The 23,236-nt window shown below is 39.7% G+C and overlaps 1 protein-coding gene and 1 long non-coding RNA gene across 3 annotated transcripts in view; one reads left to right on the top strand and one right to left on the bottom strand.

Moving 5' to 3' along the window:
* ANTXR1 (ANTXR cell adhesion molecule 1) overlaps positions 1 to 23,236 on the top strand; it is a 246,617-nt gene that overhangs the window by 75,572 nt on the left and 147,809 nt on the right. For both annotated transcript variants that reach the window (XM_033239294.1, XM_033239293.1), the window contains exons 9-10: positions 2,194 to 2,254; positions 14,284 to 14,382. In XM_033239294.1, the coding sequence (XP_033095185.1) occupies positions 2,194 to 2,254; positions 14,284 to 14,382 (160 nt within the window). The remainder of the gene's footprint in view (positions 1 to 2,193; positions 2,255 to 14,283; positions 14,383 to 23,236) is intronic.
* LOC117099782 overlaps positions 16,789 to 23,236 on the bottom strand; it is a 211,724-nt gene continuing 205,276 nt past the window's right edge. The window contains exon 4 of the long non-coding RNA XR_004443998.1: positions 16,789 to 16,996. This is a non-coding gene — a long non-coding RNA (uncharacterized LOC117099782). The remainder of the gene's footprint in view (positions 16,997 to 23,236) is intronic.

Raw genomic sequence — 23,236 nt, forward strand, 5'->3', positions numbered from 1 at the left:
TTCACAGTTCAGGCAGGGCAGTCTGGGATGAGTCACAGGATGCTAGCAAGCCCCAGTCCTAGGACGGTGCTACATGCACAAGAGACAGAAAAGACTAGATCAACTGTAAGACACTGGGGAAGCCAGCAGGGAAACACAGGTGCCCAGGATATATCCTTGGGGTCCTTGATCCCAAGTTAGACTGACAAGGAGTGGAAAGCAGGAGCTCAGTGTTTGACCCCAGATGCCCAGAGCAGGTGTGTGAGAACCGCTGACTCTAACAGAGATGGGCAAGGGACATGGGAGTCGGAATGTTCCCTTCATGCTACAGTCAGGGTAGAGGGAGGAACTGAGGCTGCACCTGTGTCTGGGATGGGTGGAGGTGGCTAGGTAGGCCAGAGGCTGAGGAAATAAGGCAGAAGCTGAAGGAACAAATTACTTCCAACTGCAGAGTCAGGAGAATGCTGCAAACAAATAAGGGAATCGAAGTACAAAAATGCCATGAAGTTCTACAGAGTGAAGGAAAAGTAGCCAGAAAATCTGAATTTTAGAATTGTCAAGGAGAAATGTTGCTTTTGGTGACATTCAGGTACACAGAGTTACCTAAAATACATGGTGGGAAGATAACCTATTTCAATAAATGCATCTTAATATTTTCTTAAGCATGTTTGTTCATTTTCTTTCACAATGCTTCTCTATAAGGATGCCCAGATTTCTCTCTGGAATGGGTAAATATGATCTCTTCTGAGAAAGTGATTTGTTTTCATTCCACAGATTGAGAAAGCTCATAAATATTGGCTGTCCTTTTCGTTTGCTACTAGAAAGCCTGGAACTAAGTCTGCTGTAGCAAGGAAATAAGCTCCTCACAGCAGATTTTTCCTATGCTATTCTCACTTCTTGCATCATCTTCCCTTTATTTTCCCTTTAGTCAGCCCCACATTGTCATTTATTCTCTTTCATTTATGTCTTGTGATGTATCACTTAAGCTGGAACAAAGAAGCATATGTAAATAAATACAACAATGCAAATAAATGGGCATTTCCCAGTGCTCAAAGATGCTGTCTTCTTTCACAGACTTTAAGTTTTATAATCATGTCATCAGTTGTTTTAACAAATGCCCTTTTCATGAATAGAGAAAGGGTTTCCTTCAGCCCTCTAAACCATCTCAAATTCCAAATTAAGTAAAGATACTGCATTTGGTTGGTAAATTAACTCAATGTCTTATGCATGTTTAAAATACTTGATTCAAATTCTAGAATCAATATTCTCAAGGTAGGATTTGTAAATGGTGGAGAGAAATTTAGGCACTACTGGTGAGAAACCCTGCTCTAGCCGGGAAAAGTCTTCATTATTAACTCCTGTGAAGTCACAGGGCTCCCCCGACTCTCCACTCAACCCTATAAGACTCATTTGTGGACAAGTGTACATTTCCATTTAAGTAAGTCTCAGGAGGTCTTCCTGAAGAGTGAGGCACAGATGCCCCCTTCTAAGCTCACATTTTCCAGACTTTTCAAGCAAAAAAGGAACTCTCAGTCATCTGACTATGCAGCTCCTGTGGAGAGTTGACCATCTCCATCCTATCTCTCCAGCTCTATCTAGTATCACTCTTTTTTTTCTACTTTTCAAGCTGCCTTTGTTCCAGTTCAAGAAGTCTATGTACTTTTTCCTTCTCACCTTTACTCACACCATTCCCTGCCTGGACCCTAACCCTCCCCTAACCCACTCCCTTTCATTTGAGTCCCACCCTCAGCTCCCAGCTCTTCCATGAAGCCTTTCCTAGCATACCTGCCCCAGCATCTCCTCCATAAACTCTGCAGTTCCTACTGTCTACTCTTGCACCCTTTCACCTACAATATGAGTGGCCACTGGCATTTATCATTTCCAGTGTTAAGTCCCATTTCCACAACCCTATGTTAAACATCTGCAAAAACTGGGACTGGCGTAGCATAGGCTCAGTAAATACCTGCCAAAAGAGCAAATGAATGAATAATTCTTAGGGCTTTTAGGACACCCAACAGCATCTAGCACAATCTGGCTTAATAAATGTTTGGCATTGGTACTAGCCAAGATGTTAGACTCCTCCCACCCCCATCCCCACTGCAACCAAATGTCCTTGAACCTTCCTATCTCTATCTCAGTAGCTAAAAGCAAAACCCTAAATCTATCTTTGAACAAAATAAGCTTTGCATTGACTTTTATTTCCTCTCCTCCTAGATTTTGAAGAAGTCCTGCATCGAAATTCTAGCAGCTGAACCATCCACCATATGTGCAGGAGGTAAATTGAAATGAAATGCTAATTGCTTTCAGACAGTTTATGATATTTTGAGTTCAAGTCACATATGTACTTCATTGGTGGTGGGGTGGGAAAGAGGAACAGGAAGGGGGAGGGTAAAAAGAGGAGTTGAAATTGCTAACCAAATTTGCTCCAAGGAAAAAAGGAAAGAAGGAAGCGACATGTCAGTTGTTTGAAAGTTAAAAAAAAAAAATCTGTCCAAATTATCTTCTTTCACTGGGCGTGGCACCTCATGCCTGTAATCCCAGCACTTTGGGAGGCCAAGGCAGGCAGAGCCCTTGAGGTCAGGACTTGAGGTCAGCAGGACTTGAGGTCTGACCTCATGGCAGGCAGAGCACTTGAGGTCAGCACTTGAGGTCAGGAGACCAGCCTGGCCAACATGGTTAAACCCTCTCCCTACTAAAAATACAAAAAATTGACCAGGTGTGGTGGCAGTCGTCTGTAATCCCAGCTACTCGGGAGGCTGAGGCAGGAGAATCTCTTGAACCTGGGAGGCAGAGGTTGCAGTGAGCCGAGATCACACCACTGCACTCCAGCCTGGGCAACAGAGCAAGACGCTGTCTCAAAAAAAAAAAAAGAATTGTTATCTTCTTTTATGGGACCTAATTAGAAGGGAATTGTTAGAAATACTGGATTCTTACAGTGAATACTGAGTGACTACCAACACCCTACCTCTGGATAGAAATGGAATCACCCCTCTTTTTCATGAGGCCCTGCAGGTACTAGACAATCATAGTGGTCATAGGCCTCACTGGAAATACGGTTATACTTAAGTTTTTAGTTGGATGCTGGCCTTCTCACACAGTTAGTATATTTATCTTAACTGTTTAATCTGCCAGTCCTCACACAATGGTAGTGGATGGCTCTGGTTGTCCCTGTAGAGGGCCATATAGTTTTGTCATTAATAAGGAAGTCTCTATGCAAAGAATCAGCCTTCTTCGAGTCCCAGGTTTTTCTCTAAATGATCAAAATCAGGGTCATGCTCTTGTTTCATATTTTACGGACTGCTTAAAACTTCAACCATGTTGGCACTTCTCATATAATTCTTGACAGGTTCCCCATCACTCTTCTTTCATTCATTCGAAAAGTATTCTTAAGTGCCTGCTGCATGCCAGGCACTGTGCAAGGTGCTGGAGATACAGGAAGGAAAAACTCTGTGTGAGTTCCTGTCCCCCAGAAACTTGCATCTTTCACCATTGAGAGTTTATTGTTGATATCACCTTTTCAGCCTCCCAAAATACAGTGCCAGTTATTAATTTACCAACAAAAAATATGTCATACAACCTGATAAGGTAGGAAGCATTAAAGGAAGAACTTTCAGGCCTCTTCAAACACTACACACTTCAATGTTTATGGCATATTTTACTGGTATACATGAGGGAACTCCTTAAGGATTTTATTCCAGCTTCTGGGCTATATTTTAGAATAATTGAAAGACTTTCGGTGAGTTAGATGCACTAAAAAATCGGTGCCAGCAGCAAAACATCAAGTATATATGTAAAGATATAAAGTTGTTATCAATACTTGGTAGCTAGTTGTATACATACATAAATATACAGCATGCATGCATAAATACATATGTACATACATAAATACCTATGTACATACATAAATGCATACATACATAAAGTTGTTAGCAAAATACTTGGTGACTGACTATTCAGAAATGTGTACTAATTTCCCAAAGAAAGGCAATCCCAAAAGATTACCCACTGACCTTTAGATAAATTGCTACCTGACCACACAGATGGCAGGGGTTAATGTGATTGCCACAGAGGTAGATCGGTGAGAATCTCTTTAAGAATTCAGAAATCTTACCTAGGCAAATTTGACAAAAACGTGTGACCACATGAATGCAGTGCCAGGGCTTCGTAAGGGGCCTGTGCAGTGAGGAGCCTCAGTTAGGCTTCATGAGCCACAACGTAAATTCACCTCTGGGTTCTGTGTGCTTCAGGTAGAGGAATTGAGTAGGATATTTGATTCATTAAATCTCGTGCTGTGTGTGTGGGATGTTTTATAAACATACATTTTATGGTTCTGTAATTTTAAAACAATTAGAAAATAAGGGAGTTCCTTAACTGTGCAATTATTGCATTCGTGAAGAAAACCCAGACTTTGAGTTTAGCAATCTAATTGGATGTGTTGTGCAACCTTGGAATGAATCAGAAAGTCTAAAGACAATGAACACAGTTTCTGTTAATTCACTAGTATAATGAATTCCCTTCCTGTAGGCTCCTTGAAGATAGAGAAGGAATCTTATTTCTCTCTACTTCTCACTGCCTAGCAGAGTACCCGGCACTTACTAGGTGGCCAATAAATGTTGACTAAATGTCTTGATTCATGTATTCATTAAAAAAAAAAATGCCACTGATATTTGCCTATTTGACCCTTATTAACTCCTTTCACCAACCATAAGAAGTTAACATACCTTTGAACTGCAACTAAAATGAAGCAAAATCTAAAATTAATAGACAAAGGTAGAGTAAGACCAAAGTAAAAGGAAAAATCTCCACCACTTAGACAATGGAAAATTGCCTTTGTAAGTAATTTTAACCTCAAAAAGTAAACAATATCCCTTATATACCATTAAGGTGTTCAAGACAATAAAAACACCACCTAAACTAAACAAAAATGACATGGAAATACCAGGGTCCGATCATATCATATCAGGATCTGATCACATCAAATTCATAGATTTCAAAGTTTCTCATCAAGTGAAACAGAAAAATAAATGAATTAAGAATTAAAAGATAATATTGGAAAAGCTAAGGAAAATATAAGAAACAAATACACAATCCACTAATAAATTTAAACAAAGCAATTCAACAGATAAATTATTCCAAGTGTTGTCTATTTGGTAGAACCAATAAAATAGACAAATCTGGTAAATCCAATCTAAGGAATCTTTCTTTAGATTTTCTTAAAATCTCTGGCTTATGTGCAGTATTACATATTTTATAAACAATATTTATCTATATCAGAGTAAACGATCCAATCATACTATCTTTATTTCTTATAAAGAAAAAATTAAAACAAGACACAATGATGAAAGCTAGAATGAGGTCTTGAAAAAGGCCAGCTCCCATCTCTCAAATTCGAGTCATAAGGGTTTAAACATGCTGATTACAGAATAACATTTCTAAGAAGAGAATGAAACTCCCAAAAGATATCCTTACATCAACATTTCTTCCACAGATTTCCTTGAAGATTTCTTGTTGACTATTCTCTGGAGTAAACATAGCTTTCAGGAGGCCTGGGAGCCCATGTCATTGTCCAGATGCCTGTCAGAGCGAGGCATAGCCCCTCTGTGACTTTATTAAGCTAGTTCGAAGATACAGGTATTTATATGAAAGTGCTTTGAAAAGTATAAATTGTTATGCAAAACAAGATGGCTTGTTATCAGCATCATCTTAATAAGGATTAAAGGCCAGCGTTAGAATCATGATGTTGATAACGTCATACCTAGATGAGAAAAGCATTCCTGTATATTTCTCCACTGAAAGAAAATTGGGGAAGAGTGTCTGCAAAATGATTAATTAACTCACATGTATTGGGGGAGAGAGTAAAAAGGAAATAACTGATTGTTCACATTTCTAACGTATAATGGTGGGACCAATCCCTAGACAGATCTATGAAGAAGGTGGAATTTGCTTTCATCAAAAACCTTTCCTCTTAGCCTCCTCCCCTCACTCTCTGTGAATTCCTTCTTTTCCTTGGCCCCTAGAACAGCTCCTGCTGTGGAGCCCTACCCAGGTCTGTCCTGCTCAAGACACTCTATGCTGATGATTGCATTCCCCTAAGACAGTGATCTCAGCTGGCTCTCAACCCCAGCCCTACACCAGCAATGGTTCTGACAGCAAACTGAGCTCTGGGTGAGGCAGCGAGATAATGACAATGAAGCCAAAATCCAGCACCAGCCTTTATATATTGGGCTGCAGCTAACAAGGTGTAATTTAATGGGACGAATATAAAGTGTTGAACTTGGGTTCAAATATCCAGTTTCACATACAGGCAGGTTTAGGGAATCCTGACTTGGTAACAATTAACGGTACACAGGAGAAAAGACAAGAATGATCACAGTTGTCTTGCTCCCCAACAAGAATGCCTCTAAGAAAAGCTGACACAATCTTAGGGTGCATCAATAACCATCCAGTGTCCAGGTCAGGAGAACTAACAGTCCTATTCCGTGTTCAGACCATGGTTTCAAGTCCCACATTTTAAGAATGGCATTGACAAAGGCATGCCCATAGGCGTAGAGGTAATGGATCTGGAAATCACATTATAATTCATTCATGGATTCATTCTTTCATTTCCTTCTTTCCTTGCTTTTTTCTTTCTTCTTTCCCTCTTTTTCTTCCTGTTTGCCTTTCTCCCTCCTTTCTTTTCATCGATTCTTAGTGTCTTTTATGCACCAACCCACGTGAAAATATATGAATACAAAAATGTATAAGACTTAGTCCCAAATCCACCCACACCCTTATGAAGCTCACAGTTCACTCTGGGAGATAGTCATATGTTCAAATAAATCACTAAACCATGCAGTAAGCACTGTAGCAGAGGTCTGCTTACAGAGTAGTGAGAGCACTAATGAGATGCCTGTGCAATGAGGAAAAACTGAAGTCATCACGGAGACTAAGGCCAGGAATTGAGATACTCACAAGAGCATCTTTAGATATTTGGAGGATTCCCATGCAGAAAGAAATTATTAGGTGTATTATGTATATCTCCAGGAGACCACCATGGAGGGGTTGGGGAGGAATTCAGTGAGGCAGAGTTTGGCTTACCACATGCAACTTGTACAACTAAAGCTTTCCAGCAATGGAGTGGATGGTCTGAGCTCTCCCCCCATGTGAGCAGTGGCAAAACAGCCATCTGTAAGCAGATGCTATCTGGAGAAAACCTCCTCCAGGTCTCCTTTACAGCTTCAGATTTCTAAAGACTTAAATCAGTTTCCACTAAGGTATTAATGGCTGATTATTTCTCAATAACTGAGGAAACCAGTATTCCTGGAACTGTTTTGCATTTTTAACTGGAACTCTTATTGGGGAGAGGGAGTGGAGAGAATATCTAATCTGCTACCATCAAAAAGAATTCGGGCCGGGCCTGGTGGCTCATGCCTGTATTCCAGCACTTTGGGAGGCCAAGGCGGGTGGATCACGAGGTCGGGAGATCGAGACCATCCTGGCTAACATGGTGAAACCCCGTCTCTACTAAAAATACAAAAAATTAGCTGGACGTGGTGGCAGGCTCCTGTAGTCCCAGCTACTCTGGAGGCTGAGGCAGGAGAATGGTGTGAACCCGGGAGGCGGAGCTTGCAGTGAGCCGAGATCGCGCCACTGCACTCCAGCCTGGGTGATAAAGCGAGACTCTGTCTCCAAAAAAGAAAAAAGAGAAAGAAAGAAATCAAAAATAATTTCAATCACTGCATTGGTGAACATATATAAGGAGAGAGAACCTTCCCAGAACTCCTCCACTCTCAGAGTTTATAAACTGGCAGCCTACAAGTTCTATCTGATCTGCATATATATTCTTCTTCATACTGCATTTTTTTACTTAAATTTATTGCTAACATTTAGAAAATCGAATTTCACCTAAAAATACAGATTTTCATCTTGTCTTGAAAAATCAGAACTGACAACACTGAACCTGTATGTATTATAAGTTAATGATTATTGAGGACTGAATAACTTCCTTTAAAAGAAGCATATACACTTTCCAGTTCATGGTACTCCTCACCACTCTCCACTGTCACCCCAGTACCGAGGCCAAGCATGTGGTTGCCATTCAGCATGGTGCTTATGTCACTGTATTTACAGTCCCTGTTCCAAACCATGCAGGAAGTCACCTGCTATGTGGAAACCCTGTGTAGCAACTTTGACATTACTTGTATTAAAGTTTCTAATTAAATATTTGTGCAGATTAGCCTCTGTTTAATTAAGAATATGGACACATTTGGCCCTGCCTAACTTAGCTCCTCTCTGGAAAATGCACTGTGTGCCTGAGCACAATCTTTCTGTGGTCCTATTCAGTTGGCTTCCAACTTCCATAGTTTACAATGTGCTATGGAAACAAGGATGCCAGGAAGGAACTAATTGGAATCAAGTGTGCAACTTGCCAACTGCTCTACACTTGAAGTTCCTATACTCCAGAACCGGAAGAAAGTTATAATTAGCTCCTCACACTGTCATTTCAGCAGCAGTTGTATTCCTACTGTGTTTCCCACTGTTTCTGATAAAACTGGGTAAGTTGGCACAAAAAGAAAGTCATTTAAGATGTGTTTACCATTTGGAAATTTCGATGTTTAAAACAGACACATTCAAGCAACATCAGATAGTGGTGTATTTCTCTCACTTTTCATTGTTTTTCGAAGCATTCATTTCAAACCTTCGGTCACCTCTTCCAAATGGATTGCTTCATTCTCTGCTCAATCTTTCCTTTCATTTAAAGATATTTCTATTTCTATGTGGAGGAAGGACTCTCATACACAAATACAAAACAGCACAACACTTTGGAAGAGTTTTGGCAGTTTCTTAAAAAATTAAATATACACCTACCATATGGCCCAGCCATTCCACTCTGAGGTTTTACCTAAGAGAAAAGGAAATCTATGTCCAAACAAAGACTTGTGCACAAATGTTCATAGCAACTCTATTTTTAATAGCCAAAAACAACTAAAATGCTCATCCACAGGTAGGTAGATAAACAAATTATAGTTTACCTGTACGATGGACTAATTAATACTCAGCAATAAAAAGCAATAAACTATGTATAAATCTCAAAGTAATTGTGGATGTGTCCTAAAATAATTATGCTGAGTAAAAGAAGCCAGACAAGAAAATTACTTACTGCATGATCCTATTTACATAAAATTCCAGAAAATGCAAACTAATATACAGTTCCAGAGAGCAGACCAGTGGTTGTGTGAGAGTGGAGGTAGGGAGGACTGGGAGGAGAGATTACAAAGTAACACAGGGAAACTTTTGGGGGTGACAGCTACGCTTACTGTCTTGACGGTGGTCTTGTCTTATGATTGTATATATATGTCAAAATTTATCAAATCATACACTTTATGTGCAAGTTATTGTATATCAGTTATGCCTCACTAAAGTTGTTATAAATTAAAAGCTATAACTGAAAAAAGTTCTAGAACAATTCAGGCATCAGAAAGCACCCATTATATGTCAGTCCCTACGTTTTATTTTTGATGTTCCATGCCACATTAAGCATCTAAGAGGAGAGCAAATTCAAACTGACTCACAAGATGAAATATCACTAACAATAATTTGGCACAAAAGTCTTGGGTGACCAGAACAAGTGGAGAATATACAGATATCTCATTTTCAGACAGAGTGAATGGTATGCAATCTTTATTGAGGTCATCTCAAAGCTATGTGTTCCACATTTCCAAAAAGAAAAAAGGAAACCAAAGAAATGAGAGAACAGAATGGAATAAGTCTTATCAAACTACTTACTGACCTTATTTTTTCTTTTTTTAAATTGAGCTGTATTTTACCTACTATAAAAATCACCCTTTTAAATGGTACAATTCAGGCCAGGAGTGGTGGCTCACACTTGTAATCCCAGCATTTTGGGAGGCTGAGGCGGGTGGATCACTTGAGGTCAGGAGTTTGAGAACAGCCTGGCCAACAGGGTGAAACCCCGTGTCTACTAAAAATATAAAAATTAGCCCAGTGTGGTGGCACACGCCTATAATTCCAGCTACTCGGGAGGCTGAGGCAGGAGAATAGCTTGAACTTAGGAGGCAGAGGTTGCAGTGAGTGAGCCAAGATCATGCCACTGCACTCCAGTCTAGGTGACAGAGTGAGACTGCTTCTAAATAAATAAATAAAAGGTAAAATAAAAAGTACAATTCAGTGGTTTTTAATATATCACAAAGTCGTGCAACTATGATAACGATCTAATTCCAGAATATTTTCATCACTCCAAGAAGAAACCTTATACCCATTAAGCAGTTATTGCCCCATTTCTTCCTCCGTCCAGTCCTGGCAGCCACTAATCTACTTTCTGTCTCTGCAGATTTGCGAATCTGGACATATCTTACAAAGGGAGTCATGCAATATGTGGCCTTTTGTGTTTAGCTTCTTTTATTTAGCATAATGTTTTCAAGTTTCATCCATCTCATAGCATGTATGAGAATTTGATTTCTTGTGATGGCTGAATAATATTCCATTTTATAGAAATACCCTACTCATCAGTTGATGAACATTTAGGTTATTTCCATTTTTTGGCTGCTTTTAATAATGCCACTGTGAATGTTAATGTATAAGTTTTTGTGTGGACATAACTTTCAGTTATCTTGGGTATATGTCTAGGAGTGGAATTTGGGGAACATAAGGTAACTATGTTTAACTTTGTAGAAGAACTGCCAAACTATTTTTCAAAGCGGCCACAGCATTTTACATTTCCACCAAAAATGTATGTGGGTTATAATTTCTTCACCAGCAGAGGCTATTGTCCGTCTCTTTTTTTTGCAGCCATCGTAGTGAGTATGAAGTAATATCTCCATATGGTTGTGGTTTGTATTTCCATGTGACTAATGATGTTAAACATCTTTTCATTCATGGACCTTATTAAGCCTCAGAAAACAAACAGGATTAGACCTGGCTGGGACCTGAATAAATGACCACCTTATCCTTCCCCTTTATTCTCTTTCTATGCCAAGATATGTTATTTATTCAATCACTCAATGAGCTCATCCTGAGACTGACTCAGTCCTGGGTTAAGGCACAGCCCAGCATTCAGAAGAAATAGAAATGTTGGCCTCTGCCTTCAGAAAGCTTTCATTGTAATTGGGAATAACAGTGACAAAAGAATATAGATCTTAAGGGAACCTTAAAGGATATATAACTAAAAAGATTAAATCAAAGACCATTTTCAGGTGGAAAATTCCTCCCTAAAGCCCTGCAATCTTGAGGTACTTCTTATAGGAGCTGTAAGCCAACATACAAGTTGCCTAAAAACACAGCTGTACATATTTTGAAAGGTGGGTTCAGGGCTTTGTAGATTAGTGGAATTAAATCAGTGTCCTGTTTCTAGTGTGTCCTGGTTTTCACTTACTGGCAGATTCATTCAAAAGGGTTTTGTTACATAACGTCTATGTGTGAAGAGCTGACATTCTAGTCAGGCTGTCGGGCCAGATGTTTGGGCTCTTCTGGTAACCAAATGTGTGCACTAACACAGAAACCCTATCAGGCAGGATGGGAGCTCACCTCTGCCTGGGTACACTCCCCAGAGCATCATTTCCTCCATCTTCTGCCCTCGCTTAGGGGGTTAAATTGTTTGGTTTCCACCATTGCCACATCATGGATTCCTGCTGTCTTTCTTCCTAAACTCCCTGAGGTCGGGCCAAGCAGACATGCAGGCAGCCTCTTTTATAGAGGATTTAGCAACTCAACTGGTAATGTTAGAACATGGTGTTAGAGAATAGAGTTTGGCATGTGGCCTGCATTTCCACAGTCTTCTCTTCCTCTGCTGATCTTTCAGGAAATAAGAGAAGTAGGCACAGCAGTGAGGCAGAAAATATTTGGAATCAGCAAAAACGTCAAACGACAGATGTCTGTATGTCTGGCATTCAAAATGGACACAGAAATAGGTTTCTATAGGCTTAACTGAGCAAATAAGAGAAGACAAGATTCTTCTACAAATCTAAATTGCTTATTGAGCCAACCAAGGAATCTGTCAGATGCCTGACAGACATCTAAAGAAAACTACTAAGCCCATCTTTCTAAATGTAGCAACTGTGCATTTGCATCAACATGTATATATAAATCCTCCATAGTCATAGGACTTATGCTCCTGAAAAAACCATAGGCCCATCACCTTAACTTTTGGATACGAGTCCCAGTTTTTCTGCTTTACTAATGACATGACTCTGGGCAAGTCATTCAAAATGTCACAATCTCCATTTCCTTATTGTGAAGGTCTCTTATACTTCTAAAAAGCATTCTTTTCTAACTTGTACTCCTTGTGGCACATGTAGCGCCTCTGCATTCTTTTATTTAAATTTCAGTTTCTTGCTTCACATCCAGGCCTGCTCCACTTTTCTGCAAAATCAGCAAACCTGCCTAAAATTAAAATAAAATAAGCTTTAAAAAAAAATTCACAACTTCAACTCCTAAATGATTCCTCCGTCAGAAGGCAATGAGTCCCCATTTTCGTATGGTGGTTCAGAAGAGAATGGCTGAGTTCTAAGGGCATGGCATTTGGTGCCTAATAGACCTCGATTCCAGTTCTGATTCTGACAGTTACCAGCTGTGGGATCTTGGACAAATTACTTAACTTCACTAAGATCAGTTTTCTCATCTGTACCTCCCCGGGCTGTGGTGAGGTTTAAATGACTCAGACATGTACAATATTTCACAGAGGGCCTGGCTCACATTGAGGGAGCAATTAGCATTAGTTATTATTGTCTTGGCAAACATGACCTCTAAATCAGTTTCCTGGTAATGAAGGTGGCATACACTCATGACATTTATTAAACTTTGAGAGTCCCATATACTAATTCTCTAATTTCATTCTTCCTCCAACAAAAAGTCAACATTTAGACAGCAATGTACTGTTTAAGATCCACATTCACAAACTGCATTTTTTCCTCTGACCTTTAGTCTGTTTCTCTTGTGATATTCCACATAGCATTATCCCAATCCCCAATTTGTAGATACAAAAGGATGATAAAAGTGAAAAAAGTAGAACACTGACCATTAGATACCAACAAACTTAAGCAAATATTCCCAAACATTTAGCCAACTAATTATTGTTTTTTTTCCATGTTAGGACTATTGTAAAGGACAGTTGTTTTTACTTAATGACGATTTTATTCATGTGTATTAATCAAACATATGTTAGGCCAATGAGCAATTAATATGCAGGCTAGCAAGATAAATGATCTCTTCTATGCAGAGACAAATGAGTACTACACTGAGGGGCTGATATCAATTCAAATAGGTAGTATTTGGCAACTGAGCACTGCTAGGCAACACTGTGATTCATGGCCGGGCGCGGTGGCTCAAGCCTGTAATCCCAGCACTTTGGGAGGCCGAGACGGGCGGATCACGAGGTCAGGAGATCGAGACCATCCTGGCTAACACGGTGAAACCCCGTCTCTACTAAAAATACAAAAAACTAGCCGGGCGAGGTGGCGGGCGCCTGTAGTCCCAGCTACTCCGGAGGCTGAGGCAGGAGAATGGCGTAAAACCCGGGAGGCGGAGCTTGCAGTGAGCTGAGATCCGGCCACTGCACTCCAGCCCGGCCGAAAGAGCAAGACTCCGTCTCAAAAAAAAAAAAAAAAAAAAAAAGACTGTGATTCATTCCTAAGTACAATTATTCCTACCTAGCCTATGTACTGCTACTGTGTGCCCAGCAGAGATAGGAGTGCCATAGTGGCTTCAAACAACTCCTGACGTAAAGGAATGTTTTTCCAGCTGGGGGAGAAAAGACAAGAAAACAACACCAGACCATACGTAATGACAATCCTACACTATTCAGGACAAGTTGTGAATGCCCTAAGGCAGTGACTTTCTAAAATGTAGGCACTGTGGGCTCTTAAGAAATCCTTTCAGAGGAGTACAATGTGTAAAACAGACACAGAGGAGGTGAGTTGACTAAAGAGGAAGTGGAGGGCCCCTCCCCTGTGGCTCCCTCTGGCTACAGAGATCACAGATTTTCAAACTGCCTGAACTTGAAAATTGGCTAAGATTTGAATGGACAGAGAGGAGGGAGGAAGGCTTTCTGGGTTAGGAGGACCAGTAAGCCCAAAGATAAAAGGGTGGGAATTCAAATAAGAAGTGATAGGTCCTCCTCGGGACACCTAGTGAGGATGTACTGGTAAGTTGTGAAAGGAACCCACCTGGTTGCTTTTGGTTTTCAACCTAAATTAATTTTTGAATATTTTAAGCCTGGTGAAATGGTGAACAAATGCTATAAATCAGGGCAGATGGGAAGCTTAAGGTTATTGGTCAAGTAACGAGTCTTGTCATTATTCTGTATTTCAGAGTCCTTTCAAGTTGTCGTGAGAGGAAATGGCTTCCGACATGCCCGCAACGTGGACAGGGTCCTCTGCAGCTTCAAAATCAATGACTCGGTCACACTCAGTAAGTCCTTGCAGAGTCCATGGGTTTCTTCAACTGGCTTCAGAGAAGGGAATTCCCAGCCCTGCTTCCAGCAAGGCCACATACATGAAACCAGCAGAAAAGAGTCTTCTTTGCAGAAAGACCCATAGCAAGGGCATAGTGAGCCTCTACAGTGGTTCCGGTCAGAAAAGGCCCCCCCCGGGTGAGCACAGTCCCATGGGCATCCAGCTTGGTAAGCAGAGCAAGGCTGGACTTGAGCCCCCGTCCCCCACAAAACACAGAGCCACATGTCCCAGCCCTGCAGCAGCCCTCAGGAAGCAGCGGGACACTGGTTTCCTTGTCCCCGGCCATCTACCAAGTGGCTCACTCTCAGGTGACAGTGCTGGTGATGGTTAATTAGGGCTAGAGAAATGTGAGACATCTTAACAAAGTATTGGGACTTTTAAGGGTACGTGTGAAAAAGGAATGGTCTAAATGCATTAATCTTGAATAAACCAAAAACCAAACCATTAGGCTTGCACATGTAGATTCTGCAGCTTTTTTCAATCTGGATGGTTCTTGTGTGGAACAGCCAAGAAACTCTCATCGTGGTGAATATCTTACATGAAATACAGGAATATGGAAGTAAAACTAAGTGCATTTCATGAGAAAAAATGAATTATCGTAATATTGGCTTCTTCACGAGACATTTGTAGCATTCAAGTTCCTAATTTAAAGATGTGTGTGATTCATGTGGCTGACCAGGAGAGATGGGGAAGATGATTATATGAGGGACAGATGCCAGAAGCACTGGTTATGATTTGGATCTGGCATCCCTCACACAGATAATTATTTATTCCACATCTGTAGTGATAACCGTCATAATATATTGCATTTTCTGTAATGCTATGTACCTTCTAAATGCTTCACATCTTTTTGCTACAACAGCCCTGAGAGGTACAGAGAGCAAGGAGGAGAGGAGGACACACATTTGTTGACTAATCACTCACACTAATTTTCTCCTCCTGATAGCCGTTTTTGTGTGTTTTTTGTTTTTGTTTGTTTGTTTGTCTTTGGAGTCTGATTTTGCTTTTGTTGCCCAGGCTGGAGTGCAATGGCACGATCTCAGCTCACTGCAACCTCCACCTCCCAAGTTCAAGCGATTCTCCTGCCTCAGCCTCCAAAGTAGCTAGGATTACAGGTGTGCACCACTATTCCCAGCTAATTTTTTTTTTATTTTTAGTAGAGACAGGGTTCATCATATTGGCCAGGCTGGTCTCGAACTCCTGACCTCAGTTGATCCACCCGCCTTGGCCTCCCAAAGTGCTGGGATTACAGGTGTGAGCCACCGCGCCCGGCTCCTGATAGCCTTTTGAAGAAGGTTATCTTGTTTTTAAAGAAGAAGAATTGAAGAGGTGTGGATATTTCCTTCTTGACATCATAAAACCCACTTTAGTAGTTAAACAGACACATGCTGTGGCTTCCTCACAAACATCTGGAATTCCTGGCCTTGGAGTAATTCCAAACATTGGAAACATTCAGTTAGTTTTCTTAATATTTGGAAATGCTCTCACAGATCCAAAAAGTACGTGCTATTTGAAAACATTCTGAAATATCCCTGAGTAGTCACAGTGTGAAAGCTGGACATGCATCCCCAGCAGAGTTCTTTTTTCTCCCTTTCAATTGGGATGTCGCTTAAGTCCCCCTTTTCTCTCTCTTTAACCAAAATCCCAAGTCTAACATCAGAAACTCCTGAGGGTTTAACTCAAAGATATCAATACCTTCCAAAGAAGACTTCCCAGACAAGCGGGCTTTCAGGCCCAAGCTCTCCGAAGACACATGGAAGTGGGCTGGGGAGAGAGAGAATCTACGCTATGTGCTGTTACTCAAAGGTTACAAAAGATGCTGTATTAAATAAGATGAGGCCAGGCACGGTGGCTTATGCCTGTAATCCCAGCACTTTGGGAGGCTGAGGTGGGTGTATGGCCTGAGCTCAGGAGTTCGAGACCAGCCTGGGCAACATGGTGAAACCTTGTCTCTACCAAAAATACAAAAAATTAAGTGGGTGTGGTGGTGCACACCTATGGTCCCCAGCGACTCAGGAGCCTGAGGCTGGAGGATCACTTGAGGCCAGGAGGCAGAGGTTGCAGTGAACTGAGATCATGCCAGTTATACTCCAGCCTCGGTGACAGAGTGAGACCCCATCTAAATAGTAATAGGAAGAAGATGAAATGCAAATTCACTATGGATTTGTAAAGTGAGTACTCGAAGGCCTATTTTCCAACTTCTCTGTGAAATTGTGTTTCTTTCTTGGGAAACCAGTCCATCCTCTCTCTCCTTTCTTCCTTTCCTAATATATAGTTGCAAACATATGCACAGGCTTGTCACCTCATTCATATTCAAAAAGAAATAGAGGTTGTTGGGGTAGGGATTTGGCTTAAATCACAAACCCGTGCCTTCAGCACAATGCCAACAGTTTGGAGAAAATGAAGGCAGTGATTTGATCATATTCTGTGCTGCAAGCAACACCCAAAAACTCAAGCATACAGCTATTAAAAATATTCCAAGGGGAAAAATAGCGTTTGAGGAAAACACTTGGCCTTTAGTTAGTAATTCACCTGTTCATTTCCATGCAGAAAATAATATGAACAAGAACCTGTAGAGGAAGAAAAGATGAGCAAATTTTAAAATGCAGCACATTTACATCTACATTTTTCTGTCAACTTTATAAATGTCATAGTTTCCACTGATTCCTCCCTATAAAATAAAATACACTTAGATTCCCTTATCTTTCCCATTTTCCTTCCCCACCTCTATACCCCAAGTTTTAAAATGTTATCTGTTCTTATTTTTATATCACATATTTCCTTTTTCGAGATTCTTTTTCCTAAGTGCAGCATTGAATTTTGTGACAAAAAGAGAACATAAGTGATATTATTAATGAGAAAGACTTAATTGAAGGCCCAATAATGAAGCTAAGGCTGTGTGACTCTAGCCACTTCAAACATGAGGCCAACCTCAGGGTCTTCAGCAAATAATGCAATAGCAAGCTATGTGAAGCAAAATCCGTCAAAAGAACAAATTAAAAATTATGTGGATAGTAGGAGATATTAATATCATTTTTCAAGTCTTAGAACTTAATTTAAAAATTAGAGATCTGGAGCATGTATCTTTATGCTCTAAAGATACAGGGCACATAATACTTTTTTAAATGACTGTGAACAACTTTGCAAATTGATCATTCTAAGACCTGGACAAAAATGCCAATAGATTAATGCCAAAAGTAGAAATTGTTTAGACACATGCTCAGATGATAAGCATAACCAGAAAATAGGTTAATACATACTTCTCTCCCAATTTCCTTGCATTTGCTTAAAAAATCAACCACTTAGAAATCGAAGACAGTTTCTAGATTTGTGGTCAACAAAACAGATCCAAAATTCTGGATAAAATATGATTTTTCAGATTATATCATGTGGCCTCACTCAAAGGAAAGAAGTGGGAATCTCCAAGTACAGGAAACAAAATGGGAATAAAAACCCAAGTTAAGACACAAAGTCACAGGGCCTCCAGGCCAGGCTGCAGGCTGTGATCCTAATGCTGATGCAGATACAGGACACCAGATCTCAGGTCTGTGCCAAGGCATCACACAAAAGCAGAGCCCCCTGCAGAAATCAGGCTCCAGCAGGCTACACCAAGCATTTAATTGGGCAAGAAAGCAGGCAGGGGATGCAAATCCACAGGTGTAATGATGTTACATCCCCCATGTGATACAAAAGCACCAAGTCAAGAAACTAGCCCCAAAATATGTCTGTGACCTTCCTGATCTCTGTGGCCCTACAGACGCCATGCACCTTCACCCTGTGGCAGTCTTCCACGTAGCCCAAACCCACAGCATGCCTGCAGCAAACAACCCCCTAAAGGTGGGCTGATGGCACACAATGACAAACCATGTCAAGATGAATGAAACAAACAGAACAAGCACGAAGGGAGGATCAGAGAGCAAATTTGAAAGGGAATGGAAAATAAACATGTTTAAAATGTGTAAAGAGATCAAACAGATCATAGGGGAAAGAATACTCATCAAAAGCAGATTTGCAGAAGAACTGAGTGTAAATTCTAGTTTTGAAAAAGTGTATTCACTGAAATAAAACTTCATGGAAGGATTAAACAATGTAATTAGACACAGATGAACATGAACTATATGAACGAGAAGGGAATTTAAGGAAGTTTCATCCCATCCCCCAACCAAAGCACCACATCCAGATTTTTTTCACCTGAGTTTTACCAAGTTTTAAGGGACAAATGACCCATATCACATATGTACTCTTCCAGAGGAAAGAAATAAAGAAAATGTTTTGTTTGGTTTTGTTTTTTGAGACAGGGTCTGGCTCTGTCGCCCTTGTTGGAGTGCAGCGGCACAATCTCTGCTCACTGTAACCTCTGCCTCGCAGGCTCAAGCAGTCCTCCCACCTTAGCTTCCTGAGTAGCTGGGACCACAGATGTGAGCCACCACACCTGGCTAATTTTTGTATTTTTTGTAGGGATGGGGTTTCACCATGTTGCCTAGGCTGGTCTCGAACTCCTGGGCTCAAGCTATCCACCCACCTCAGCCTCCAAAAATGCTGGAATTACAAGTGTGGGCCACCACACCCACCAAGAAAAAGCATATAAATTCATTCTATGATAATAACATAATCTTGATTTAAAAAAAAACTGGACAAAAGCCCTAAAAGTAGAGAATATTTGAGATCAAGCTCACTAATGACAAATATCTAAATCAAATATTGGCAAACAAAATCCAGCAATGTATTTAAAAAGGACCAAGATAGCTAAGACAGTTTTGAAGACAGAGGGGGAATTTGTTTCTCATATAGCAAAAGTTATTGATGCCAGGTAGATATTAAAATTCATTATCTGTTCCTAATTTTTAAAAAAATATTTCTAGTAGGCCGGGCGCGGTGGCTCAAGCCTGTAATCCCAGCACTTTGGGAGGCCGAGACGGGCGGATCACGAGGTCAGGAGATCGAGACCATCCTGGCTAACACGGTGAAACCCCGTCTCTACTAAAAATACAAAAAACTAGCCGGGCGAGGTGGCGGGCGCCTGTAGTCCCAGCTACTCCGGAGGCTGAGGCAGGAGAATGGCGTAAAACCCGGGAGGCGGAGCTTGCAGTGAGCTGAGATCCGGCCACTGCACTCCAGCCCTGCCGAAAGAGCAAGACTCCGTCTCAAAAAAAAAAAAAATATTTCTAGTAAACTAGGAATAGGATAAGACTCCTTTAACATAAAAATGTATCTGCATATTTGAATTCAAAACTCAGTATCATTCTAATAAAAAAAATCACTATGTAGAGGAATTCACTTTAAAGTTCAGAAGAAAAAAGCAGAACAATCCATTTCACCACTATTATCTAATATTGATCTGAAAGTTCTAGCAGCACTGTCCAATAGAACTTTCTATAATGATGGAAATGTTCTAAGATGGTAGCCACAAGCCCCATGTGGCTGCTGGGCATTTGATATGTAGCTAGTGCACTGAGGAACTGAATTAGTAATTTCATTTAATTTTTATTAACTTAAATGCAAATAGCCACATGTGGCTAGTGACTACCGTATTAGATAATGCCATGAACATTATAATAACACCAGAAATCTGATCATAGATATAAATACAGGAAAAGCAGCCAAACATCATTGCTCTAAAATAATGCTTGTGTCTTCCTGGAAAACTAGAGAGTGAACCGAACTACTAGGCTACCGAGAGCGTAATTAAGTTTGATGACTTCAAAATAAATACCTTGCTTATAACAATCAGTAGCTTTGCCAGTGTTCAGCAATGACAATTAGAAAACATCACAAGAAAAATATAGCAACAACAAATAAATTTTTTAATTTATTTAACTTTCATTTGAAGTTCAGCTGTACAAGTGCAGGTTTGTTACATAAGTAAACTTGTGTCATGGAGATTTGTTGTACAGATTGTTTCATCACCCGGGTATTAAGCCTAGGACCCATTTTAGTTACTTTTCCTGATCCTCTCTCCTCCCACCCTCCACCCTCTAGTAGGCCCAGTGTGTGTTATTCGCTTGTGTATCCGTGTGTTCTCGTCATTTAGCTCCCACTTACAAGTGAGAGCATGTGGTATTTGGTTTTTTGCTCCTGCATTAGTTTGCTAAGGATAATGGCCTCTAGCTCCAACCATGTTCCTGCAAAGAACATTATCTCATTCTTTTTCATGGCTGCATAGTATTCCATAGTGTATATGTACCACATTTTCTTCATCCAGTCTATCATTGATGGGCAGACAAATAAAATGTAACAAGAACTAACTTAATCAAATTTGTAAAGACGTATATGATGAAAGTCACAAAACTTTCTGAGGGATATAAAGAAAGTGTGAGGAGTTAGAAAGCCATAGACTCATGGCATAGTTACAAGCTCTGGAGCCAGACCACCAGGGAAAAAGAGTCCTGGCTCTGTCATATCTAGCTGTATGACTGTAACATCTTATTTAACATTTCCATGCCTCAGTTTCTCTCTCTGTAAAATGAGTATGGCAATAATAGCCATACTATGTCTTGGATTGTTATGAGGTTTAAATGTGGCAGGCAGGGCTTAGAATGGGGTCTGATGCACAGTTAAGAGTCAGTCAGTCAGTGTTGGCTGCTGGTATTACTGTATTATCATCACTATTATTAAATGGAGCAGTAACTGGGTATTGGAAAGATATCAATTGTCTTCATATTAATATCTACTTTTATTACAATCCAAATGAAAATTCCAGTGGGACTTTTTAAGTTAACAAAATAATTCTGAAGTTTATATGGAAGAATAAACGCATAAGAATTGCCAAGAAAAATGTGGAAACTTGCCCTAGCCAATTTTAAGATGTATAAAAAAGCTGCAGTAATTGGAGCAATGTAAGATCACACCACAATAGGCAAACTGAGCATTGGAACAAAGCCCATAAACAGAACCAAACACTTAGGTGAATTTAGTATAAAATAAGGCAGCCTTTCAAATCTATAGGGAAAGAGTGGATTATTCAAAAAATGACATTGAGACAACTGGCTAACCACTTGGAAAAACAATTAACTTCATTTTTAATCTCACACCTTTCATTCAAACAAATTCCAGATGAAGGAAAAATTTTAATGGGACATGAAGATGGAAAAATTCTAGAAGGAAACAAAAACATTTATATAATCTTCCAGTTGGGAAGAATGTTTTAAACATGAAGGAGCATACCATGAAAGAAAAATGTGAATGTTTGAGCACGTACTTTAAAATTCTCTTGTTAAACCCTACTACAATAAAAGAAATGGGAAATAAAATTGGAAAAATAGGATATATGACAAACACAGGGTCAATAAACTTAGTATAAAGACAATTCCTAAAATCAGTTTTAAAAAAAAAAGGTGAATACATCAGTGAGTAAAAGATATGCAAAGGAAATTTTTAAGAAAATAATGATTAATAAGCATGTAGAAAATGTTTCATATAACCAAGAAAATGCAAATCGAAATAATCAATTGCCATTTTTACTTTGTGAGATTGACAAAAATTAACAAAACTGCAATGCGCAGTCTTGGAAACCTGTAGGAAAACAGGTGTTTTCATTCATCATCAGTGAGAGACCATTAAATCATTAGGAAGGCAATTTTTTAAATAAATTAACTGCTTTTATACATTTTTGACCCAGAATTTCAATTTCAGCTTCATCAAAAGGAGGTGACTGGGAATGTTTACAAAGACTTGGCCATAAGGATATTCATCACAATATTGCTTATAATAGCAAAAGTAAAAATGGAAAGAACCAAGGGAATGAGGGAGAGAGGGAAAAGAAAAACATCTAAATGGTAACAACCTAAATGTCTGACAATAGGTAATCTGTTACATAAGTTATATTTCACCCCTAAATAATTAAACAATGTTGTAGAAGAATAATTACTAATGCGGGGAATGGGGAATGTTAATAATATAGCATTCTGTGTTGAAAATAAGTTACAGAACAATACACTGATACTATTTTTGTTTTTTGAACACACATATTTATATGCAGACACAGACTGGAAAGATATACATCAAAATGTTAACAGCCGTCACCTCTGAATGCGACCACTATTAATTTTTACTTTCTTCTTTCCATCTATCTGTGTTTTCTAAGTTATCTGGGATCATATGTCCCTGACGTAATCAGAAAAAAACCCACAAAATTGATTTAAAACTTAATTTTTAAATTCTTGCTAATTATTGAGGTCTAGAATACATCTTAAGTTTAACATTTGGTTAGTTCCTCCGTCACCAGGCTGAACTCTGCTGGCCAAGAAGATATCTTGGAAATCTTCACACAAACTGTATTTACTCTGGCTGCACTTTTTCCTGCTTTAGGATTCAGTGTATTATGCCAAGAAAAGATACACTTTCAACTGGAGATGCACTTTCAGAGAGATTTAAATGCTAAAAAGGAGACACTGGAGTATGAGCTGAGAAGTGATCCATTTTGTGCACTGTAAATTAAAAATGGACGTTTTACTAATGCAATAATGAAAAACATGCTAGACTATCCTGGTATTGCATGAAGACACATGAGGTTTGACTATAAACAAAAGAAACTGATTTTTAACAAACTCACTAAAATTGAGTTTATAGGCCATGTGAGAAATCAGATTCATGATATTATAGGCATACTTTATTTTTTGATGCAAAATTTTATTTCTCAACTTGATCTTCAATCCTATTCACCAGGCATGGCTCTGGTTTACTTTTGCACACTCTCAAAGGATAAAGCTTTGTCCCATTTGAACATATTTCCCCAAACTGAACATCAGTCAGGAAGGCAGTTCTAGGAGTTCCGAAGAGGGGGCTCAACTTCCTAGGGGGAAGAGAGACAA

Source organism: Trachypithecus francoisi, unplaced genomic scaffold (genome assembly GCF_009764315.1).
Source record: "Trachypithecus francoisi isolate TF-2019V2 unplaced genomic scaffold, Tfra_2.0 Lachesis_group17, whole genome shotgun sequence".
In the NCBI taxonomy this organism is placed as follows: Eukaryota; Metazoa; Chordata; class Mammalia; order Primates; family Cercopithecidae; genus Trachypithecus; species Trachypithecus francoisi.